Here is an 18150-nt window from a genome sequence, read left to right on the forward strand (position 1 = left end):
ATTTCAGCGTTCATGCTGGCTTTGACGTTGTGTGTGCAGCCGACAGACCTGGCCAAGGCGGTGATAGCGCAGGCCGTGCGCCAGATCCCCAACTCGGTGCGGTTGTGGATCAAGGCTGCCGACCTGGAGAGTGAGCTCAAGGCCAAGAAGAGGGTCTTCCGCAAGGTATGTTACCGCTTCCCGCCCGTTCTTTATTGCATCTTTCTTAATGCTTTGTACTGCAGTTGGCTGTTGGTAGCTTGGACTCAAAAGGGACAGAAAATTTGTTCGAACGATGTAGCTTTGGAACTGGAGGCCCTTTTAATAACACCTGGTGATGATCGAACCAAACCATCTGTTCAACTAAGTCGGCTATTGGAATTTACTGGAGTGTGCTGTGTCTTGTTTTTCGCTATAGCAGTCTTTACAGCTTAATGTTTTCTCTCGCCATTTTTACTTTGAGGAGTTACCTTGAGAAGTTGTGGTCTCCTCAGATAGCAACTGTGCATCTGAAAACATTGGGATGAAGATGTATGTAAGCTGAATGGAATGTTTGTTTCGATGATATCCTTGACAAGAAAAGGATAAAACAATTCGAAACCTACTTTTGCCTTCCAAGGGACCTGACACCATTTTTGTGCTACAGCCTGTCGCTTAATGCACTGCCGTCGGTAAAAGAGTAAAATGTGCTGCGGGATGCTGTGGTCGATTGCCTTCTTTTCCTCTCTCCCCGCGTAGGCCCTGGAGAGTATCCCCAACTCTGTGCGTCTGTGGAAGGCGGCCGTGGAGCTGGAAGAGCCAGAGGACGCCCGCATCCTGCTCAGCCGTGCCGTCGAGTGCTGCCCCACCAGTGTCGAGCTGTGGCTGGCACTGGCCCGACTGGAAAGCTACGACAACGCCCGCAAGGTACTGGCGTCTTCACACGGTGTCACAGCGTCAGTGGTAGAACTGGGAGGTCGATGAGCTTGAAAGCGGCCTGTTTACTGGGTGAACTTGAGCCCGCAAAGCGGGTAACGGATAGAGCAGTAGTGCAACCAGTAGACCATTTTCTCACGGGCACTGACATGTTGAAGAAGTAGCTCTGTCTATGCTCTGTGACAACGTTTTTTGCCAATGGAGCCAAGGCTACAGAGCCGAAACACTCCTTCTCTTCCGACACAGCAGAATAGCGTGTAGGGGTTGCCGATAAAGATACACAGACTTCAATTTTTCTGAAATTCGGTTTTAACGAAAAAAGGTTGGTATCACTGAATTGTATGCCACTGAATTGTGTGCTACCGAGTGTCAGTTACGCACAGTCACTAGCTAAAATAGCCCATGAACGGAAGCTAGGGACATGGTGAGACAATCGTATCATTGGCGCAGGTCGCACAGTTGTGTGTTTTCCTGTGCTTACCCCTCCCCTTGTGGCTGATCTTCCTTGCAGGTTCTGAACAAGGCTCGAGAGAACATTCCCACAGACCGGCAGATCTGGATCACAGCCGCCAAGCTGGAGGAGGCCAATGGAAACACCCACATGGTGGAGAAGATCATCGACAGAGGTAAGACGTGCCATCCTCGGCTGCACGCTGGGCACTTTTGGAGAGGCAGTTGATTTTATTTTGGATCGTAAGGGGTTTGCTGGCTTGTAAAATTATCAGTACCAGCAAGAACAGAAGTGGCTGGTACATGTGAACTCACTGACACCACTGTGTTATCATTCTTCTGCCCAGAAGCATGTGGCAGAGATTATCGAGGTCACCTGACATAAATAAGAAGTCGCTGCAACTGTGGTCTTTTGCTAGTTTTGGTGCAACAGTTGCTCAAAAATATATATACAGTAGCTGACCGATATTTCGGACTCCAATAATTCGGACTAGCGCGATATTTCGGACTTCGCTTAGGAACTGTCGTGCATTTCATAGGAATGTGTACATTTTCACGACCGATATTTCGGACTTTGTGGAGTCTAAAAGTTCGAATTTTCGGACTAAAATAGACGCCAACAATATTGTGATGATCGGTTTTCAACCGAAAGTTCGTTATTTTGGCCTAATATAGACGCGAGCAGGCATCGCTGTCACAAACAACCCGTTTGCCACCACCGCGAAAGGCGCCATCTGGGATTTAAACGGAATAAGCTCGACGGGCGCAATCGGACTGGCTTGGATAGGCTTGGCTCTTTGTTCTCCATCGTTGCCATTCGAGATAATAAAATGCTCTCCGTTGCCATCGAGATGGCCTACAAAGGACGCATGATCGCATGGAAAACCCCCCCCTCGCTGTGCGCGGAGAGGGGGGGGGGGTGACCGCATTCGGAGGCGCCCGCTTCTGCTCGCGTCTGCCTGAGGGTTACCCATGGGTTAGCTCGGTCTTCGCGAACGTCACTGCCCCATGCAAACTGACCGTTCTTGCTTCGTGCAGCGAGTGCATTCATTTGCCGCATGACCGCGGCCGCGTCGCACTATCTGGTATCATGATGTGATAGGGTGCGGACATGAAGAAAGCATGGCTATGACTCAGATAGTCTAATATTATCACTTGTAGGGGGAACATGGGGAGCGGTGATTTTTGCGATTTTGAAAGCTGGTTTTTCGCAGAAATGTTTATTCTTTAAGTTCGCGGATTTTTCGGACTGTTCGATTATTCGGACCATTTTCCGGGTCCCGCCGAGTACGAAAAATCGGTCGGCGACTGTACAGTGTTTCAGGCACAAGTGTGTGTGTCCTCTTGTTTGGTGCAGCCATTCAATCCCTGCGTGCCAACGGAGTGGAGATCAACCGCGAGCAGTGGCTGAAGGACGCCGTGGAGTGTGAGAAGTCCCAGTCGATCCTCACTTGCCAGGCCATCATCCGCACGGTGGTGGGCATCGGCGTTGAGGATGAGGACCGCAAGCACACCTGGATGGAAGACGCCGAGGCTGTACGCTGAGCTGGCTCTCTTTACGCTGACTGACCTTTAGGGCAAACAAGCTTGTAGCTCTTATCAGTGCTTTAGTGTCAGGGCAGGGAAGGCTTCAGATTGATTTAGTAATGTACTGCCTGCAAATACGTGCAGACTTTTTACCCCAGGTTCAGATTTGATAGTGATGTGTTGGTGATAGAAATTCTGAGTTTTAGAGCACCAGCTTACTATCGAGATCGGGCTATACCCATCATTTAAAATGTTGATAACAGATTAAGGTTGTGTACTTTGGAGAAAACGTGCAAAACTAAGCAAAAATTAGGTTGAGTCTTGTATTCCGCAGTGCTTCTGCAGGAATTTCTTCTTCGACAGTGGCATTTCCTAATTAGTCATGCACATAGGGCAAACAGATTTGCACAAATTTTGTGCAGGAAAGTCTTGCTGAAGTGAGCTAAATTGCTGAGCAAAGGATGAAAAGCATAGCTGGTAAGAGCTCGCAAAACTACGAGACTTGTATTGTGGTGTTACAGGCTTGCTTACTGACGGTGAATTTGGTGAGAGTTGGAAACAGGCTTGCTGTGATTGCTTATGTATTTGTTACTCTGGTATGACTTCTTAATTCCTGAGTCCAGGAATGAAATTCTTTCTTAATGACCTGGCTTGAAGAGTACAGCTTGGCCTTCATCCCCTTGTGCCACAACACTCACCACAGGTGGCGTCCCAGGGTGCCCAGGAGTGTGCCCGTGCCATCTATGCGCATGCCCTCTCGGTGTTCCCCAGCAAGAAGAGCATCTGGCTGCGGGCAGCCTACTTTGAGAAGAGCAGCGGCACCAGGTGATGAGGCCTTCACTGGCTTTGACGTATGTGCGTGCACCAGTCATGTGAGCGTACTATGTTTGTGGAGCTCCGTAAGCAGTCGTTTAACTGCTGCCTCAGTTAGGTACTGTTGGCGCATGCATGGAGCGCAGAAACGACAAAGTAATCAACTGTGAGTTTCGATGTTAACTGACTGCTTCCTTCTTTGTTCTTTGGCTCCCTGGCTCTTTCCCCATGGACTTGTTTCTCTTTTTTTCCTTTTCTCCCAACTGCAGCTTGTTCACCTTGTTTCTCGACGCATGGAAAAGGCACGATGGTAGAATCGCTGCGCAGGCCTATCTTCTTGGCTCTCTACAGAACTATGGTCTTTGTGGCCAGGCGTAATAATATAGTTGAACCTGGATTTTACATGGCTGTATAATCTTTGATTCAGCAAATGAGCTGTGATTCATCCACATGCGTCTACTGGGCTTTCTGCTTTCAGGGTTTCTCAGTAATGAAGGAAATCCATCTTTGGCTTTATTTTGGTCCGAGTTCTTCGGGAAATTGCTGCTGAATGAAGGGGATCTCTGAATAGTTGTGTTGCTCCAAGTGGTGCCAGATTTATTTCTGTAGCAGCTCTACATGCATTGAGTCATTGCATTTTGCTTTTACAAAAATGCATCTGGGGACTGTGCTGGTACTAGAAGTTTTTGAGGGTTAGCACTCACAGAACGCTGCCACCGCGAGAGAGGAGTGAGGATACAGTGAGTGCTCACGGACTGCAAGCATGCTAAACTTGTTCCGGTTAAAGGTAGAGCTGGTGGTGCGTAAATATTTTAAACTTTGAATACCTTGCCAATAGTGGCTGCTATTTGATTCATTTCGCATTGCACTTTCAGTGTTCAGAAGTACCGTATTTACTCGCATAATTTGCTAACCCTCCCACTTTTTAGCTGGATTTTTGAAAGAAATCTTTTACTCGCATAATGCGCTCTCTGTTGCATCAGACCACCAGCATATACACAGGTGTGCTCAGGGCAGGCTTGGGAAGATTGGCGCGGCCGCGTCTCTGTGTGCGGTTGCGAAAGGTGCGAGTTGCAGGTCGTTTTCCCGGATGAGCAGTTATGTGCGCACCCGAATATGTAACTGCCGAACTGTTTGCTGTTCGGTTCGCTGCTAGTCAGCCGGGCCGCACGCGAGAGCGCCGGTTTATTGACCGTTTTTTTCCTCTGCATCTCGCTGCTGGCTTCGCAATTGTGTCGTTGCGCATTTATTGCTTGGAGCTGCTTGCGTGCCATCATGCCGTTCAGTGGGAACTAGATCACGTGAGACGGGGTGGGACGATGTATGCGTCTTGTACTTTGTGTGAACTTTTCCTTTTTTTTTTGGCCAGTGAGGGGTGCAAGATGGGGGGGTCTATGTATAGGCAGCAATATACAATACTATAATTGCATGCTATGACCTTTGTATTGTTTTTAGGGCATGTTCAGAAAATTTGCACACCCCCGTTTTGAAGCCTACTTGAAGAAAAAAAGGTTCGCAAATTGCTTAATTAAATACGATATTTGAGTTCTTCGAAGGTTCGAAAGTTGCTATATATACTAACAGTTGTGGCACTTACCTGTTCATTGGCAAGCACAATCAAATGTTGCTGGATTTTAAAACAGTACACTCTATATAAATTTTACGAAGTGTTGCCATGGTCCATTATTGAACTTGCTCTTTTCTTGTAGCACTTGTATCCTGCACAGAGCAGGTATGAACCCTTGACAGTGCTATACTTTGCAACTTTGTATTCCAGCTACAGAGCTGAAGCACACCCTTTCATTCTTCGCTGCAGGAGCCAATCCCAGGTTGCAGTTAATAGTTTTATTTTTAAACACTGTCTATTCACAACACTCATTATCTAAGGCATATTTCTAACATAACTCCACATTTTCAACATTAGGGAGTAGTAGCAAAAACACTCTGTTTATACAGCAAATTTTTTTGAGTACGTCTGATTACACGAAGCTTTCATAGATGGTACCACCTACACCGTCAACGGAGCAAATCAATCGTGCAGCGAACAACATGCCTGGCAGCAGCCGAACTATCGGCGATGTGACACAGTTACAGGCGCTGCGCCCCTCTACCTTTCTTTTGATTGCCAAAACAAGTTGTCACCAAGCATAGTCATTGCATCTGTGTGCCTTTGTTCACCTTGTTGTCCTTATTGGACCTATCGGAACAAATCAGTAGTTGGTGTCCACTGTGAGTTGCTGCTGATTGTGGCTGAGCTGCTGCATACTTGTGGATCAGAAATGAAGTGCAACATTGCACTTCATTTGATGAAGTGCCATGAATCTCTGTGAGGGCGTATATAGTTAGAAATCGGGCCAGCGAAGAAAAACTGGCACAAGTGTTGCTGTCGAAGTTGTAGATCACCATGATAGAAGATGCAAAGCTTTGCGTGAATGGGTGAGTGATAGGATATGTAAAATCGTGCTGAACCACCTCACGTTATGCTTGAAACAGGAAAGGAACCTGTACCTTTTTTCTTTCTTCCTGATTTCGCATTCAGCCTTTTTGGTGTGCATTCTCCGGTTGACCTGCATCACTGCCTTGGCTGCTTCCTGTTACAAGATTGCAGGTTCTTTATTCGGCCATGGTGCCTGTATTTGGGGTGGATTGGACTGCAAACGTCAACGAATTCTTCGGTGCATGTTTGTGGTGGCAGCAGCATGCATGCTTATCTGCACCTGTTGAAAGATCCGGAGTGGTGAATGCTTACCAGAAGGCCTGTACTGACTTGTAGTTCCTGGCATTGCTTTGGGGCCTGTGTCGATCACTGTCAATCTTCAGCATTGTCCGTGATGTACGGTGGAGTTTCAGGGGCCGTTGTCAATTGGTGCCATTGGTGCTCTTGTCCTCTGCAGGGAGACCCTGGAGGCCCTCCTGCAGCGAGCGGTGGCCCACTGCCCCAAGGCAGAGGTGCTCTGGCTCATGGGTGCCAAGTCCAAGTGGATGGCCGTGAGTAGTGGGCAGTTGCCGCATATTGTTTCTCCCGTTTGAGCACCGACTGCATGAGCACTCTTCAACTCCTTGAGCTTGCACTATGGAGAGTGCACTGTATGACCTTATATGCAAAACTTGTAGCCCTTTTGCATTCACACTGGGCTGCAAGAAGCAGCACAAGTCAAGGTGAACCTGATTACTGTCGGTAGCAGAAAGCCAGGGAAGGCTAGTGAGGCTCGCATAAGTAAGCCTCTGGCTGAGTGTTGGCTTCTTTCAGGCGTTCTGCAGCTACCGTGGTCGCGGCCAGTCTGTAACATTACTTCGACGGGTCAGAAAGCTGTGCCCTTTCGGGCAATTCGCGCACGAGGCACACCAACTTTTGAGCATGCAAAAAGGGTCTAGAGGAATAGGGAAAAGGCCTGAAAACACTGAAATTTAAACTTTGACTAGAGATAACTCAGCTTCTTCAAAACACATTAAAAAAAATTCTTGCTGGAGGATATTCGTGAAGTGGTGTCCTTTAACATGCCAGGAATACCGCACCTTTATCGAGAGTGCCTTTCGGAGAAGGTTCAGTGATGCCTAACTGGTGCCCAACTTGGTACTTCCTGTTTGCAGCAGCTCCATGCAATGCTCTTCCGTGGCTGTGATCTGGTTAGGCAACATCTGTTTTCTCCTTGTGTGTGTATACAATAAGTGCGGCATTCATTTCTGCTCTCCAAGGGATTTCTTTTGCCTTATCTACTCGCAAATTGGTCAATGCGTTGCACAGATTGACCACCCAACTTAGGCGAAATGTGTTTTCTGCTTGTGTGTGTATACAATAAGTGCAGCATTCATTCCTGTTGCAACTCACTCAGAGGAACTCTATCAGATTTCATTTACAGTATCTAATTGCATACTGGTTGATGCATTGTACAGGTCGACCACCCAAGTTTGGAAACCGGACAAAAAAAAAAAAAGTTTGGATGTTGTATAGGTTGAAGAATGAAAGCTGAGGAAAAAAAAATACTAGAATGTTTATTGACCAACTGTGAGCTCATTGAGAGTCTAGAGACCAGGCATGACAAGGCGTGCTTTTCTTCCTCCCTTCCTTCTCCCTCTGGCAGGGTGACATCCCAGCGGCACGGAGCATCCTGTCGCTGGCCTTCCAGGCGAACCCCAACAGCGAGGAGATCTGGCTGGCTGCCGTCAAGCTGGAGAGCGAGAACAATGAGTTTGAGCGTGCACGTCGGCTCCTTGCCAAGGCACGCTCCAGCGCCCCCACCGCCAGGGTCAGTGTCTCATTGTCTCTTTCTCTTTCTCCATGCCTTTCCCCTGACTTTGCATTCTTTGGAGCCCTGTTTGCACATGCTCAGCTTGAGCAGCTGCTTTCCTTAAGAAAGGCACATGGTGAATAGCTACGAACACACTAGGCCATTACATGAAAAGAAAAAAGAGAGAATGCACTGAACTTTATTGCACTCGTTCAAGCTGTGTCGATGCCTGCAAAAGTGGCCATCAGAAATTAGGGAGTTGGCCTACAGGCGGAGCCAACATATTTGGTGGGCGTAAGACCTATCTGTGAGATCCCATGTGTTAGTCTTAATTGCGATTGCATTGTTGTGCAGCTAGTGCTTTTAAGTGATTTCATGAACACCTGCTAGGCGTATGCACCACGCGCCCAGTGCCAACCCGCGGCAGGTGTCGCAAAGGGGCACCTGTTGTGTGCGTGGTTGTGCACATGCTGCGTTGCGATCCTGGAGTACAAAGTAAGAGATCCAGAAACGTTATTTGCTCAGGACGAATACTTCGAGATTGCAAATACCAAACATTCAGTTCGAATTGAATATCGAATACTTTACTATTCGATAAAATATTTGCACAGGCCTACAAAGAATCCATCAACGCTCAAACAATGCTGCTACATAGGGGCCGTTGTTACCAAGGGAAATGGCCTGTGTCCTTGCCTCATGTGAAGCCAGTGCAGGAATTATGTGAAGCACATTTGGGTGGGTGAGAGAAGAAGTCGTGAAGGGTGGCAAAAGGCCTGCCCATGTGGACGTGCATTGTCCTGATGTCTTTGTGTGTGCAGGTGATGATGAAGTCTGTGCGGCTGGAGTGGGCCCTGAAGGACCTGCCCAAGGCCCTGCAGCTGCTGGACGAAGGGCTCAAGCTGTACGCCGACTTCCCCCAGCTGTGGATGATGAAGGGGCAGATCGAGCAGAGCCAGGGCCACACCGATGAGGCACGAAACACCTACAACCAGGGGGTGAGTGTGACTGCAGTGCATCCAGTCCGCCACGGTGTGCACGCATGAATAGCAGCAGAGGTGAAACAGTGCTTGGGCCCTTAGTCAGTCTGTCTGATTGTTAAGGCGGAAGCCTTTAATGCCTCATCGTTGTAAGCAGGAGTTGTCGACAGAAAATGTCACGCTTTGCAGTTGGTTGAAATGGTCGTGATGTCACAGTGTGCGAATTTCAAGCGGGCCAATTGTACTTTGGCTAGCATCCATGCAACCAATTAAAGGGATGGTATGGTGATGCTCCAAGTAAAATAAATAAATAAATAAAACCAAGTAGGAAATTGGTCGAGTTGGGGAATCGAACTAGGTTCTCCGGAGTGTGACATGAGCATGCTAACCACTCCGCCATGCCAGCTCAGTGGTTTGGAATGAACAAAGGTGGGTCATTAGGCATCTTCATTCATCCCCATCTTCCTCCCTTCCCTTATGGCAATGTTCAGGTGTCCACCGAGATATGCAAGACAGATACATTTCCTTTCCTCAAAAACCACTTTACCGATGAGCAAGGTGTACAGCCGAATGAGTGATGGCATACTGTGGACTCCCTGGCAACGTTGCAAGACGCTGTCATGTGGCTTAACATCTTAACTACACTTCAGTGACACAAGCAGCAACACCACGCTTAAGGCTTTCACCCTCACCGCACTTTAGGTCGACAAAGTGCCCTCCTGGATTTTTATGTCTCTCAGATTGATTTGACGGCATTACATTTTCGGGCTTTTCTGCAGGTTTGTAAGATACATTAAGTGGCTCTCTAGGCTTGTGAGGTGCCAGTGTGAGTGGTTTTTGGGAAAAGTTGTCAGGGGGCATCAACACCGAAAATGCTTCACAGATGGTGTGCAGCCACCAATCAGCACGTTGAAAAACATAATATGCTGTCGACTCTCCGCTGAATGCTTAGCGACAATAGAGAGGTCACGCATTGCTTGGCTTTCACTGCTTGCAGTGGAGGGAGAGGGTTTGGGGCATGGAATGAAAAGGGCATTTAGCGGAATGACAATGAGGCCATACGTAGTAGCAGAGAGTTTTCTTTGTGACCGCTTCCTGAACATCATGACCTCTCAGTTCATTTCTGCATGGAATTGAAGCAGTGCTGAGTGTGCAGTGTGCAGAGTTGACCACATTGACAGGCAGCCGCTTCCTCACGGAGTAGGCTGCTGGCTATGAGCAGAGTCCTTGTTGTGCTCTTTAAGCATGCCTCTTTCTTCCATGTGGAACTGCCGTGATCCTGCTCAGCTGACCCTCGCCCATGTTTTTTCTTTTCCAGCTCAAGAAGTGTCCAACATCTGTCCCCCTGTGGCTGCTGCTCTCCAGGCTGGAGGAGTCCACGGGTGCACTGACCAAGGCTCGCTCAGTGCTGGAAAAGGCCCGGCTTCGCAACCCGGGATGCGCCGAGCTGTGGCTTGAGGCTGTCCGGGTGGAGGTCCGTGCAGGGTTCAGGGAGATCGCCCTCAACCTCATGGCGAAAGGTCAGTCATGCATGACACTCCTCCCCTTGCTGCCTTTGGTTCCTTGCTTTTTGCTTTTTATATTTGTTGTGCAGTGTGCATCATATCTTTGGGCAGGCCGTGTGACGACATTGGCACAGCTGGGAGAAAGGAGATGGAGATGTGTTGTGTGGATGGAATAGTGGAGAGATAAATAATATTTCAAGGCCTGTTTTCACTGCCAGATACTCATCCAATCTACAACCTTGAAGACAGCACAGGAAGAACACTTTACTGAGAAGCAAAAGCTTTACTATATTGATATCTTTACTGTATCAGTTGTTGGTGATGGCATGGGTTCCAGTATGCACTCTGCTGATTTGGCTTAACGTGTGTTGGTTTAAAGAGATTGGCAGTGACTTAGCTCAGCTAGGCTAGGATACACGTAGTGAAAGCAGTTTCGTTTACTGACATTTCAGTAGCTCCACACTGTCGTCGTTCAGCAGCTTGGCGGCGTCTCTTTGTGAGACGTTCCTGTTGTTCTTCACGAGACGTTCGTGTCGTTCCTCGGGCAGCCGAGCCCGCTTAGTCTTTTTTGCCTCATTTTCAAGCGGTCGTCTGGCGCTCACAGGAACAGTGCAGGCCAATAGTACAGCATTGCTTAGGATTGGTAGAGATGTGCCATTGATCATAAGAACAGTGTGGAATGGGAGTAGTACTGGCTTAGTGTCAGAGATCTGCCACTGTTTGCAGGACGGGTGGTAGCAACATTGCTTAGGATTGGTAGAGATGTGCCATTGATCATAAGAACAGTGTAGGACAGTAGTTGCAGTACTGGTTTGGGGTGGCAAAGATGCGCAGTTGTTTCCAAGAAAGGCATTAGCAGCTTTTCTTAGGAGTGCTGGTAATGTGCCATTGCTCACAGAAGTATCAGCAAGGCTTAGGGAACAGTAGAGGCGGTGACTGTCAGCTACGTGTGTGAGGGTTGAAATCTGTGGAACCCGATGTCCTGATGCTGTGACCTTGTACCGTGGTCTTGGCCCCCTTGCAGCCATGCAGGACTGCCCGGCCAGTGGCATCCTGTGGGCGGAGGCCATCTTCATGGAGCCCAGGCCCCAGCGCAAGACCAAGAGTGTGGATGCACTCAAGCGCTGTGAGCACGACCCCCACGTCCTGCTGGCTGTCAGCAAGTGAGTGGGCCTCCTTTCCCCCTCTGAAGCCTCTTCGCCTGGCCTAAGGAACACCTTTTGGCCAGCCTTTTGTGTTTGGAAGCATGCTTTTCATTCCTGTCAGAAGAGCTGCCATGGCTAAGCAGTGTTACTATGCTGCAGCTTGTATTTGTAGCCTGAATGGAGGGCATGTTCCCTACTCTTGAACGGTTTCAATGAATGAAATGGCACAGTGTGCTCATACACGTTTTTTGTAAGCATTGCTACAGAAATGAAAAGAAGGATAAGGTGCTGTAGTGTGGCAAGACAGATGGGACAACTGTGCAAGCGTGTGAAAAGGGAGGAAAGGCCCTTGTCATATCTGTGTCTTATTGCGCGATAGTGCCTTGGTGGGTACAACCAACTTGCCCAAGAATCCGCTCTCGAGAAGGGAAGTGTAGGCTGAACCTGGTTTTAACTGGGAATTGATGTTATGCAGCTCTGGAAGTGTTTGATTCGGCAGACCTTCTCCACTCGGGATTGCAAATGTGATGGCAGGCACGTTGAAACTTACTGTCTGTATATGAATAATTTGTTTCATCTGTGAATTAAGTGCTGAGGAGAACTGTGGTCAGTGGCCATAATTTATGTGTGGGTGTGTGAAGATTTGTGAGGGCAGAAAACTTGCTGATTTGGTAGGAATTTTTCAAGTTATCTACGTGAAGTAAAGACGCTGGGTCTGCTTCTCTCTTTCATCCCTATGTATTGCACTCACAAGAGAGTAAAGATGTGTATAACTTATACTGCCACTGTCCCAACTGTAAGTTGTCACTTCAATGGCTTGTTCTTGCTCTGAATGCTGCCTTTTTACCGGCTGAGGCTGCTTGCTTCTGATTCTAGTGATAAAATGTATTAGCAACACCACTAAAATTTGCTGCTTGTTTACTCCCAAACACGGGGAACTACTGGCATAGATTAGACTCCTTAACTATAAGTGGCTGCATAGTTTTGTGGACTACCTGTTATTGAGAAAATAATCTGTGAAACAGCTTGGTTTAACCCCTGACTACCAAGATATATGATTGTCTCGCACATAGCTTGAAGTGTGGTCCTCTTGACTGTTCTGTTTGCATGGTTTCTTCCGCACCCCGAGATTTGTGTGTTAAATTCCAAAACTGTGCTTAAAATCGCAACTTTTATCATGCCACAGCCAGTTTTAAAGTATGTCAGTTGTGCACTGAGTCTGTGTATGTGTACTCTCAAGATTATGATCGGTTGGAACATGCATATGTTGGAAAAAGTGCAATGCTTTTGCCTTTGACGATGCCCTTTATCAAGAGAGCTCTCCTTGGATTTGTCCTGCATTAATTTAATGACATCTACTGCGATTGGCTGCTTTTAGGCTCTTCTGGACTGAACGCAAGACGAACAAAGTTCGAGAGTGGCTGAACCGCACGGTCAAGATTGAGCCAGACCTGGGTGACGCGTGGGCTTACTTCTACAAGTTTGAACTGCTCCACGGCAGTGAGGTTGGTGGCCTTCGGGCTTCCAGCTTTTGCTTCCTTTGCTTTTTTGCACCACCTTTGTGGGGGCTGCTTTTCACGCTTGAAATTCGACAGTTAGGAGTGATCACTTTTGATGCAATATGCAACATTATTTATTGCAAAGGCAAGACTGGATCTTTTCGACTCCAGTAACCCGGACTTATACAACAAATTTCAGACTTCATTGAGGCTCAACAAGCACTTTTGTCTGGGCTAGTAGGTTCATAACAGTAATTAAAGGAATTAACTTGTGCAAAGGGATTGAAGAAGAAGAAAGGGACATGTCCTGTCCTCATGTCTCTTTTTCTTCTTCAATTCCTTTGTGCAAGTTTATTTCTTTAATTCACTAAGGCGCAGTCATGCTGTTCATAGGAACATGTACCTTCGTAGCAAATATTTCCGACTCAGTGGAGTCCAGAAGTTCAATTTTTCAGATTAAATTGATGCCAGTAAGGCTCTGTGGTGTACGAAAGTTCGATTTTTCAAATCAACTCAGATGTGAGTTAGGATTGCTACCGCAACAAGCCAGCTCTTCGCCACCGTGAAAGGGGTTGTCTTGAGTTCAAACCGGCTTTGGCTTGGCTAGGCTTTCAACTTTTGTAGTTACCACTCAAGATTATGGTACATATATATTGCACCCATTGGGGTGGCGTGCAAAGAAGAGTGGGTAATCGTGATGTGATGATAACAGGACAGTGGCAGTGCCTACCATGGCTCAGACTACGCTGCTACCTGGGATGCGGGCGGGGTGTGGGGAAGTGCGCGGGGAAGAGGGGGACGGATGGAGCTCGCTTTTTCCCGCAGCTTCCATCTCTGCCTTTGCAACCACGTTGCCTAAAAGAACAAATGCTGTCCTCACCTCCCTCACATAGCATTTGTCGGGTGATGGGAGGTGTGCACTGCGGTGCACCAGTGCAGAACTGGCTTGTGGCGTGGTTCGTGGCATGAGGAGTGGTGGCTTCGTACCTTTGGTGTCGGTTACTTTAGGTGTAGCGTGGACAAGTACACAAACAGACTTGACGACGGCATGACTCTGGCTTAAATACTAGCTAGTAATAATCTCTTGCAGGCGGATAATGGTAAATAGCAGGATTGGAGATTTTGCAAGCAGGTTTTTTCACAGCAGAGTATTTTTCTTTAAAGATTTTTTAGATTATTTGGACCATTTCTTGGGTCGCTCAGACTCCGGAAAATCTGTTGGTGACTATGCACAGTGTGGTGACATGATCACGCCCCTGGGGGGTTTCTTTGCCGGGTAGCCGTCCGTGCCCCCCTCACAGTGACCATAGTAAACACGCTTGGCCCAAAAAACTTCACATTAACGGCTAGTTTTGCAAAAAAAAGGATAGTTAGTGCAGACAGTCTCTGTTGGCATGAGACTGTATGGAATGCAGTCCTCGGTCCGTAAATTACCTTATAAACACTTGTAAGGGCCACACTTTTTTTTCCTGATTCGAGGGCTAATTTTCGGGGTGCGGCCCATATACTATGTGATGTGCAAAAAATGTAAAAATACACCAATCAGAGAATGAGCGGTATTTATTCTATGTTAAGTTTTCACTCGTCGAGTCTTCAGACTCCAAGCTGGGGCTGTGCTCCGGTGCTTGCTCATCCCTCAAGGAGTCGAGCAGCATGTCCGCTGTCAACGCGTAGCCGTTGTTCCGCACTTCCATCACATAGCAGAGCAGCTCTTCTTCCAGTTTGGGGAACTTACATGGCTTGTCTTGGGAAGCGCACTTTTTGCAGCTTGTTTCTCAATGCATCCTTTTGGTTGAGCCATCATCGGATGCACTTCTCGGCCATGTCGAATTCCCTGCCCGCCGCGCACTTGCCGTGTTCGAAAGCCAACTCCCAGCCGTGTACCTATTAAGGTGCTTGCCCATCGCGCTAAAATTGCAACGCTTGATGGCAGCACACGAAAGCCACAACTATGGTAAACTAACACTCTACCACAACCAAGTTTGTTCTACTAATGTTGACCACAACTCCCATGCCTTTGACAGCCACAAAAAGCTGAAGCTGGTGATGCTGTTGCCGATGTGGATAACGGAAGGTCACGGCGGAGAAAAAAAGGTGACGATGGTCACGATGACCCGCTGCCTCAGGCGCCATTCGTGGGTGGCACCTGGAAGCTCCTGTGCGCGTGCGGGGCCTCCGCGATCGAGTGCACTATTGCTCGCAGCCAGAACCGATCATGGAGGCCACGGCGCGTGCATTTCGAAGGCTATTCCCGCGTGTGTCATCTAATGTTTAGGTGCAAGCCTTGCGCAAATCTTTTTTTTTGTTTGTTAATATTTCCTTCAGGAAAACAGGGTGCAGCCCGTACACAGGTGTGGCCCTTGCACGTTTTTATACGATAAACGCCTTAAGTGAAATCGCGCAAGGAAAACGAGGATTTTGCACTGAAGCGCTCCAAATGTTTGCCACTGCTGCACATGCAGGAGCAGCAGGAGGAGGTGAAGCGGCGCTGCATCATGGCGGAACCAAGGCACGGGCCGAACTGGTGCCGGGTGTCCAAGGACATTGTGAACTGGCGGAAAAAGACTGAGGACATCCTCGTCCTGGTGGCAAATGCTCTCCCCATCCCAACATGAGCAGCAGGGTCACTTTTAATGCTGCGTTACTTTTTTTGCCCTAATTACATGATATCTGATCGCATCAGTTTTGACATGTCTGCTGTCATAAGGAGTGCCCAGTAGGGTAGTCACAGAGATGGAGAGATTTGAAATGGAAACATTCTGGCCATTTTGGTTTTCATGCGAGTCTCAAAGCTACCTGAAAAAAGGTGCAGTGCTCTCAATGGTTTGGGCATGCCGTGTAAGCTCGAGCATGAATCAACATGGCTAAAATACATGAACATGGCAGCAAGCTTTTGTTGTCTACTACATAGGCACTGCCTTTTATGGTGAGCTTAAGCAAAGAACCATGGAGCGGTATGCCATCTGTTCTGCACTCCGAATGTATTGCCATGGGTGCCATGCTACATTTTAGCATGTTGCGGCATTTACATAGCTGCATGACTGTTTAGAAACATGCGAAGCATAGGGCCATCACCATTGCACATTACATGCCTTGCAGCAGCTGTCATTCATTTCCACATCAATGTACAGTAAAAACTGGTGTGTGAAAGAATTCTCACTGTAATAAAGCAGTTTATTTGATTGATGGCTCAGAACATTACTGTAAGTGCTGTGGTTGCTGTAGCATTCATAACTGTGGTTAATTGTGTACATCAAAGCCAGGAGAATATATTGCCTGGAAAATAAATAGGGACTTTTTTTAAGAAAAATTTATTCTGCTGTAGTCAGTCTTATGTAGCAGTAAGTACCAAATTGTAAACTGTTGTTGGAAAGCCCTTGCCATGAAATGCAAGTGATTGAATTTACGGCAAGATCCGTGTCTAAAACAATCTACCATCATAACCACCACTTGCTTAGACCTGCTAGGTGGCAATGTTTAATGTTGTTTTGTCGTTCCTACTGCATGATCAGTGGCAAAGCTTGGTACAATTCGCTGCCTTGTGTAAGGTGCAAGTAGCGAGTTTGCCTGCCAAAATGAATGGTAACGTGACTGCTCGACACCAGTTTGTCAATGAGGCTGGTTCCCGAAACGCAGCAAAAACGCACGCGCCTTCTAGGCCTGCTACAAAAGAAATGCTGTGGCAGTCATCAAGAGCCACCGCGACGTGGTTGCTCCGTTCTCTCGGAGTAGGAAGTGTAGCATTGCACTGGTGTGATGCATAGTGCCGCAATGCAGTTGACGACTGGCCGTGAACACGCCAGCGAATGAAGTGAATGGGAAACAGTGCTTCTGTAATTTTTGATGATGATAAAAGACTAAGTGTGCATGGAAACGGGTAAGCTGCGTACGCGGGTGCTGTGACGGTACTTTCATGGCCACCACTTTCTCCCTAGAATCAATAAACTGTGTATGTATAGCCATGTGGGATGAGAAAAAGTGGATGACGGAAACAGAAGCGTTGAGCCAGTTTTTGCAACTGCATCTACAAATCAGGGGAGCTCCAGCGTCTTTCAGAAAATTCCTGGGTAATAAATGCGATTGATGCGGAGGGGCATGCGTTAGCATGTGGGTTCTGATCATGTGAGCACACTGACTCGTGGCTCCCGCTTTGCACATTGACACAAACTAGCACGTGCACCACACATTTGTGGCGCCCTCTGTGCGCTGCTGCTCAAATGCGCCACAGCATGCAAGGCTGTAAGTTTAACATGTGGAGAGGAAGGCTGCTTGGCATGTTTTTCAATTCTTTGAAATCATTTGGGATAGTTTCGATTTTGTTAAATGAGATGAGCAGTTTGGTGTCGATTTTGTTCAAATGAGATGACCAGTTTGATCAAGCGTTTGACCGACTGCCATCGGGCGTAGGCTTGGGTCGTGCGTCCAAGTGCCTGGGTGATCTTGCATTTGGACAGTATCATGCAGGAATAAGGGTTCATGAAAACTATGATTTCCAAACCATAGTGTGGGAGGCTGGAAGTACTATGTTGCTCTGGAATTTTTGTAGTGCGTTCACACTGCGGCAGCGCTTGACGCGTTTCTTGTTGCCTTCGACAGGTGGCGCGGTTCTCAGCGCCGCCTGAAACTAGCATGCGCGTTGAAGTAGAGCGGATATTGCACATTGCTGCATTTAACAAATGAAATGCAACATTCACTATGTGGAGTACATGATACTTTCCTGGTGCATTATATCAGCATGCTATGAAAAAATTACCATAGTTGTAGGTGATCAATGAAATATTGGTGACGGTTTGTACCAGGGACGCAAATTAATGAGCTGAACGAAGTTCTTTGACATTCCTAACATGAACCCTGCAGTCACCCATAAGGTGCGAAGCAAGGGACACTGCTGTGTTTTCTCCTACTGTTAAAATGTGCTATGTGGTTTCGTTGGTGTAGCTGTCGTATCGACTGTGCTACTGTGGTGTGAGTACCAGCGGGCAGAATTTAACATCACTTGCACAGTTTCTCTTTGTCTAACTATTGGCCTGCAGAGGGGATGCATGTTATGAAGCAAAATTTTGTCAGCATGATGACCATGCATGAAATTTAATATCAGTGGATTGCTGCTC

At 47.6% G+C, this 18150-nt stretch overlaps 1 protein-coding gene across 1 annotated transcript in view; it reads left to right on the forward strand.

Moving 5' to 3' along the window:
• The window catches only part of Prp6 (pre-mRNA processing factor 6), a 30221-nt gene extending 13995 nt beyond the window's left edge, over positions 1-16226 (forward strand). Inside the window, exons 12-23 of the mRNA XM_089562368.1 lie at positions 40-165; positions 718-885; positions 1406-1520; positions 2702-2880; positions 3575-3696; positions 6579-6672; positions 7767-7931; positions 8732-8908; positions 10209-10410; positions 11420-11558; positions 12919-13045; positions 15502-16226. Of these exons, the coding sequence (XP_089418494.1) occupies positions 40-165; positions 718-885; positions 1406-1520; positions 2702-2880; positions 3575-3696; positions 6579-6672; positions 7767-7931; positions 8732-8908; positions 10209-10410; positions 11420-11558; positions 12919-13045; positions 15502-15654 (1767 nt within the window). The 3' untranslated portion in view covers positions 15655-16226. The remainder of the gene's footprint in view (positions 1-39; positions 166-717; positions 886-1405; positions 1521-2701; positions 2881-3574; positions 3697-6578; positions 6673-7766; positions 7932-8731; positions 8909-10208; positions 10411-11419; positions 11559-12918; positions 13046-15501) is intronic.
• Positions 16227-18150: the final 1924 nt, after the last annotated feature.

Source organism: Amblyomma mixtum, chromosome 1 (genome assembly GCF_055824585.1).
Source record: "Amblyomma mixtum isolate Tamu chromosome 1, ASM5582458v1, whole genome shotgun sequence".
NCBI lineage: Eukaryota > Metazoa > Arthropoda > Arachnida > Ixodida > Ixodidae > Amblyomma > Amblyomma mixtum.